Below are 6,451 nucleotides of genomic sequence, written 5' to 3'. Positions count from 1 at the left end.
GAAAATGAAGTTAATCATCTGTAGTAGGCACTACATTCATCCTCTATTACTGAGCAAACTCTTATATGCGAATGTATTCTCTTGAAATTCTCTTTATGGCAATGCTCATGCAACTTACCAACTAAACTCATCACTTGATCCCAAGGTCCCTCGATAGTAGTGCCAGCACTATGTAAACTGCTTTTTAAACCAGATTCATGTATTCTTTTTTCAACTCTTGCAACAAAGTCGGAACCACTGACAGATTCTGTTCCAACAGGGTACAGACATAAGTCGACAACACAATTAAAGGAAGGCATAGATAGATAGATAAATATCGATATAGTTCTTCAACAAATGGTTATCATTAAGTTTATCATTATAATTAGAAGTCTATATGAAAATACATCTCAAGATAATATAATTGTATTCTATGAAACAATGATTAAAACTTATTTTTTTTGGTTGTATTTAATCGAAATTTTCGATAACTGATAAGAGAGATTTGAATCTAATCGAAGATATTGTATTCAATAATTGATTTGTTGCAACCAAGAGGATCAGTATTTGATATTAAATATTACTTATAATAATTCAACTTGTTTATATATCTTTTTCAAGGATACTTTAATATTTATTTGAAACTATTGATGTAACAGCAAAATGTAAAAATGTTACGACACCAGAAATCCAAATATATAAGGTTTTCTGATATTTGATTACCTTTCCAATGAACTTGACATATATTGTCAAAACTCATTATATTAATTGTTTATAATTGCTAACAACTTATAATCATAAAATTTACAATGCAATTTTAATCAAATAACAACATTTTGATCCTCTCATCACCATATAATCATCGGTTCAGTTTTAAGATATATATCCAAGTAGCAATATTTCGATATCATTAGCACCGCACAGATCCGAAACGCTTTGCTGAAATAAAAATTTACAGCTCATCGCATTTTTTTAATATTGAATATATGATATTTATAAAAGTATAAGTCGACTTCTTTACCTTATATAATAACATAAATGAATATTACTAAACATTATGTTAAATTATTAGATAAATAAAAGTTCGAAGGTATAGGCTGTTTGGTATAATGGAGGAAAAATCGTACGGAACTTGGAGCAAAGAAGACCTAATAAGACGACTTGAAATACTAGAAGATAATGTTTCCAAACATAATAAAAAAACAAACGATAAGATTGAAAATACTGAATCAATAACTCAAAACAAAAATAAAAAATTTAATGAGAAGAAGAAATTTGACTTTTCGAAATATAATACAAGATTTATTGCATTAAAATTTGCTTATCTAGGCTGGAATTATAATGGTTTAGCCATTCAAAAGGAGCCAACTGCATTGCCTACCGTAGAAGGTGTAATAGTAGATGCTATGAACAAATGTAAACTAATTCCATCAATAAACCCCAGTGACTTTAAATTCAGTAGATGTGGAAGAACTGATAAGGGTGTTAGTGCAATGAATCAAGTCATCTCATTAAACGTAAGATCAAATTTAACACCAGAGCAACAAATGAATTCCGAATTCGATTCAAAAGAAATACAATACATTAACATTCTAAACCAATTGTTACCTGATGATATCAGAATATCTGCAGTTTGTTTACGCCCACCAACTGGTTTTGATGCAAGATTTAGTTGCCAATACCGTCATTATAAATATCTGTTTAAGAAAGATGGATTAAATATATCAGCTATGGAAACTGCTGCTTCCTACTTTAAAGGTGAACATGATTTTAGAAATTTTTGTAAATTAGATGGTTCAAAACAGATTACTAATTTTAAAAGAACAATGATGAGTTCACAAATATTACAGGTCAATGAAGAATTTTATTGTTTTGATTTAATAGGTTCTGCATTCTTATGGCACCAAGTCCGTTGCATGACCGCTATTTTATTTTTAGTTGGTCAAAATCTAGAAGTACCGGAGATTGTCTCACAGTTAGTAGATGTTGCCAGTAACCCTCAAAAGCCAATATATGATATGGCAAGTGATATACCTTTAATCCTTTATGATTGCAAGTTTCCAGAAATGGATTGGATCATGAATAATGTTAATGACTATAACTCTATCAAGTATAGTAAAATCGTTGAAGGGTTAACATTAGGTTATCAACTGAAATCAACTGTTGCTACTATATTTCAAGATATACTCCCAAGTGCGGATCAGGATTTCCAAAATAAAACAAGGATTAATCTAGGAGATGGTAAAGGCAAGATAGTAGGTACCTATGAGAAACTGTTTAAAAGAAAGGTCATGGAATCCTACGAGATAGTGAATAAAAAGTATAAGCAGAGAAAAAAAATTCCAAAAAATAAATTAGGATTGTGCAATCATCTATAATTAAACCTTGCAATTATATATCAATTCTCAATTTTTCATAAAATCATGCTATTATGTATTTCCAAATAATTTATCATTACGATATGTATAAACAGATAATATAGTACTTTCTACTTTCCTTGTAGATTCATAATCCATGAAGGATCCCAAAAAAGAACTTCTTTACCATTATTTTGATTATCAACCCAAAGTAAGCCATTCGATACCATTTCATCCAAAACAGCCTTACTTCTTACTCTTTTCCAATCTAAATTGGCTTTAAGCAGTGAAATACTTGCGTAGCCTAATACTGAACAAACTTCTAAAATTTTCGTTTGATCACTAGTCAATTCATTAGGAATACTTCTTAAAAACTTTCTACCCTTTATTTGAAATGTTTCGATGCCCCCGTCTAAAGATTTCAGCATTTCAATGGATTTCTCTAAATCAGTCCTATCTAATTTTAAATTTGCAAAATATCCATTCTCTAATTCATCTAATGATGTAATTCCTCCATTCATATCCCTAGTTTGCCTACATATCTCAATTATTTTAACACATATCTCATAATAAAAATCTTCTGCATTAAATATATGCCTGTCCTTATCAAACAAGGATAAGGGATCTATACCAATTGAAGAACACATACGCATAAATTTCGATCTAAATTCAGAGTTCTCCTTAATTTCCTTATTATGCTTTTTTGCAAACTTAATTAACCTATCTCTGAATATCGAAAGTTGTTCGTCTAACTCAACGGATTGTCTTTTCAGTATATCATTACTCACATCTGAATACCTTTGATCTTGTTGGTCACCTAGTGCTGCCAAACCGAATCTCTTCATGTTCTAGAAGAATATTCTATATTGTAAATTAGTATAATTATAACACAAACTGCTATCGCATTATTGACAGGCAGATTTTACATTATTACATAAAACTCTAAATATATAGCATGTCTATTACCTATTCTTTAATCTTCAAAATATAAATGGCATCGATAATGTAAAAAAGCCTTAACAAGACAAATCAGAGACATACAAGAAATCAAAATAATAAATACTAACCTAATAAATCCGTTCCAAATACACATGAACTATTTTAATTAAAAATATTTTCTTAAATATTATTCTAAGAAATCTGATAATAACTTATTCAAGGTATTTAATTTTTGTTACTTATAAAAGTAATTGAATTTTAAATAATAATATAACATTTAATACATTGATTTCCGAAAATAGTTTATCTTTTGAAAAATATTATAACATAATCTGTGTATGTGCTTTTTCTTTAGTGAATGTGTGTCCGCAATTGTATGATTTTATAAATTTCTTTCTTCGTAAAATTTTTTAATCTCTTCGCAAAATCGATGAGTATAATTTTTTAGTATTGATTGATATATAAGAATATCTAAATTCAACGGTAGATTTTGTCATTGAAGTTAGTATAACTAAGCTAATCATTGTATTATTTAAATTGTGAAGAAACCAAAGGAATACAGTAGAATACAGTAGAATATGGTTGTTAAGAAATCATCAAAAAAGCAAAGCACCATGCGTGAGGTTAGACCTGAGGTCTTCCAGGATTCACAAGCTAGAAACCAAATGGCTAATGTTCCTAAATTAACTGAGAGATCAAAGAAGAGAAAGCCAAATAAATATGAAAACAGTAAAGAACAAGCTCGTGCTAGACTATATGGTGTTAAGAAACAGCCTCGTAAATATAGTGATAAGGAATTGGATATTCCAACTTTAAACAAAGCCATTGTACCTGGTGTGAAATTAAGACATGGTAAGAAAGGTAAGAAGTTTATGGGAGATCATGACTTATTAGCTCTTAACCGTTTAATAAACACAATTGGTGACAAATACGACGACGTAACAGAGAGTAAACTTGAGAAAGCAAGAAGACTTGAAGAAATTAGAGAAATAAAACGTCAAGAATTAGAAGTTAAAGAAGCTGCAAAACAAGATAAACTAGAAGAAACTAAAGACCAAATCAAACATAAGTCATCAGTTGCAAGAACGTTACGTAGAAAGAACAAACGTGAATTAGAGAAAGCACAAAAAGAAGAAGAAGATGCTATGAAAGAAAGTAAGAAATCAAAAAAGAGGGTTTCTTTTGCATAGTTTCTTGACTCTTTTAAAATGAATACTTATTTCAATCGTACCCATCTTCATTTATATATTAGATTTGCATTAACTTATTACTCTTCTGTTAACTGAATGCTGGTTAACATAAATAATAAATAGTAATAATAATAAAAAATATGATCATGTCATAAATTCGGTTGAATTGAATATTTCAAATATAAATGACAATATTTTTAAATGATGATTCAATTAGTACATTAACTTGACGTTAGATATTGAGAAGATCCAAATTCTTGTTACTCTTTCATATATTAAGTGACTTATTCGAATTATTTGTAATGACACTAATTCATATAAAAAACAAATAATTCCACTATATATTTAAAATGTAGTAATAAGTCAATGTATGCAAAGGATAAATATAATATTATATAGTTACAAACAGAACAAGTAATTTGTGATGCTCAGAAGCACAAGAAGGTTATATAGCCATTCATCCAGTTATCGTGGGGTGAAGAATTTGAAGACACGACTAACTGAATTGATTCCAGAAAAGAAAGAAGAATTGTTAAACATCAAATCCAAATTCAACAATGTTAAAGTTGGAGATATCACAATTGGTTCTATAATTGGAGGTATGAGAAATAATTCGTCGATGTTTTGGCAAAGCACAACTTTAGATCCTGAGACTGGCATTAGATTTCATGGTCGAACCATTGAAGATTGTCAGAAACTGTTACCAAAGGTGAAAGATGGCTCCAAGAGTAATAGTTTCTTACCAGAATCAATGCTGTGGCTATTAATGACATCTGAAATCCCAACACAGGATGAAGCAAACTCACTAAGTAAAGAATTAGCTTTGAGGGCCAAGTCACTACCTCAAGAGACTATTAAGCTTTTATCAGATTTGCCTCAAGATTTGCATCCAATGACACAACTTGTTATAGGATTAGCATCATTAAACAAATACTCCAGTTTCTCCAACAAATATGCATCAGGTCAACTTGGTAAGGAAAATTATTGGGATTCTACATATGAAGATGCAATGAATTTAATAGCTTACTTACCAGAAATTACAGGAAGAATATATTCAAAGATAACAGGTAATGGAGGGGAACTGTTAGGGGTCCTTAACGAAGATAAAGATTGGAGTTATAACATCTGTTCCATGCTAGGAATGGTTAATAGTACCGACTCCAGCAATCGTTGTAACCTAACTAAATCCCAGTCTGATGATTTCATTGACCTCATGCGTTTGTATACGGGGATACATGTAGATCACGAAGGTGGAAATGTATCAGCTCATGCCACGCATTTAGTTGGAAGTGCATTGAATGACCCTTTTCTAAGTTATTCGTCAGGTATTTTGGGTTTAGCTGGTCCATTGCATGGGTTGGCAGCACAAGAGGTTGTAAGGTTTTTGATTCAAATGAACTCGGAAATAACCTCCATCGATGATGATCAACAGATTAAAGATAGGTTAAAAAATCTTTTAGATTCCAGGAAAGTCATTCCTGGATATGGCCATGCCATATTAAGAAAGCCTGACCCTAGATTTAATGTGATGTTGGATTTTGTGGAAAAAAGAAAGTTCACTGAGTTCAAAGATGATGACAATATCAAATTAATGCAAAAGTTATCTACATTTGCACCCCAAGTCTTATTGGAGCATGGTAAAACAAAGAATCCTTATCCAAATGTTGATTCAGCTTCAGGTATTATCTTTTATCATTATGGATTAAAGGAATTATTATTTTTTACTGTGATATTTGGTTGTTCAAGATCAATGGGTCCTTTAACTCAACTGGTTTGGGATAGGATTTATGGACTCCCCATAGAAAGACCAAAGAGTGTTGATATTGCTCAACTTAAGGCATTATGTAAAGTGAACTAATAACATCAATTGCAACAAACGTTTTTTTTTTTGCCAGTACAACTTTTGTCTATTCATGACACTGTCGCTAAGTTTATTAGATGCTTATTATATAAAATGGTACTATTTTAAATGTACATATTTAAATA

At 30.4% G+C, this 6,451-nt stretch overlaps 5 protein-coding genes across 5 annotated transcripts; 3 read left to right on the top strand and 2 right to left on the bottom strand.

Annotated features, from left to right (window-relative positions):
- Positions 1–14: 14 nt before the first annotated feature.
- Positions 15–299, bottom strand: TPHA0P00540 (thiamine-binding protein; the record flags this gene model as incomplete). Its single annotated transcript, XM_003688598.1, has 1 exon — positions 15–299. One exon carries the CDS (start codon positions 297–299, stop codon positions 15–17), a length of 285 nt encoding a protein of 94 aa, XP_003688646.1.
- Positions 300–1,088: 789 nt separating this feature from the next.
- On the top strand, positions 1,089–2,357 carry TPHA0P00530 (tRNA pseudouridine synthase; the record flags this gene model as incomplete). Its single annotated transcript, XM_003688597.1, has 1 exon — positions 1,089–2,357. The coding sequence occupies one exon, from the start codon at positions 1,089–1,091 to the stop codon at positions 2,355–2,357; it is 1,269 nt and encodes a 422-aa protein (XP_003688645.1).
- A 110-nt stretch (positions 2,358–2,467) lies between these two features.
- SNF8 (ESCRT-II subunit protein SNF8) lies at positions 2,468–3,181 on the bottom strand (the record flags this gene model as incomplete). Its single annotated transcript, XM_003688596.1, has 1 exon — positions 2,468–3,181. One exon carries the CDS (start codon positions 3,179–3,181, stop codon positions 2,468–2,470), a length of 714 nt encoding a protein of 237 aa, XP_003688644.1.
- A 672-nt stretch (positions 3,182–3,853) lies between these two features.
- LOC1 (Loc1p) lies at positions 3,854–4,465 on the top strand (the record flags this gene model as incomplete). Its single annotated transcript, XM_003688595.1, has 1 exon — positions 3,854–4,465. The coding sequence occupies one exon, from the start codon at positions 3,854–3,856 to the stop codon at positions 4,463–4,465; it is 612 nt and encodes a 203-aa protein (XP_003688643.1).
- Positions 4,466–4,889: 424 nt separating this feature from the next.
- CIT3 (citrate (Si)-synthase CIT3) lies at positions 4,890–6,323 on the top strand (the record flags this gene model as incomplete). Its single annotated transcript, XM_003688594.1, has 1 exon — positions 4,890–6,323. One exon carries the CDS (start codon positions 4,890–4,892, stop codon positions 6,321–6,323), a length of 1,434 nt encoding a protein of 477 aa, XP_003688642.1.
- Positions 6,324–6,451: the final 128 nt, after the last annotated feature.

The sequence above is a fragment of the Tetrapisispora phaffii genome, chromosome 16 (assembly GCF_000236905.1).
Source record: "Tetrapisispora phaffii CBS 4417 chromosome 16, complete genome".
NCBI classification, from domain to species: Eukaryota; Fungi; Ascomycota; class Saccharomycetes; order Saccharomycetales; family Saccharomycetaceae; genus Tetrapisispora; species Tetrapisispora phaffii.
The sequence above is the reverse complement of the archived record's forward strand: the minus strand, read 5'-3'. Positions and strand labels throughout refer to the sequence as shown.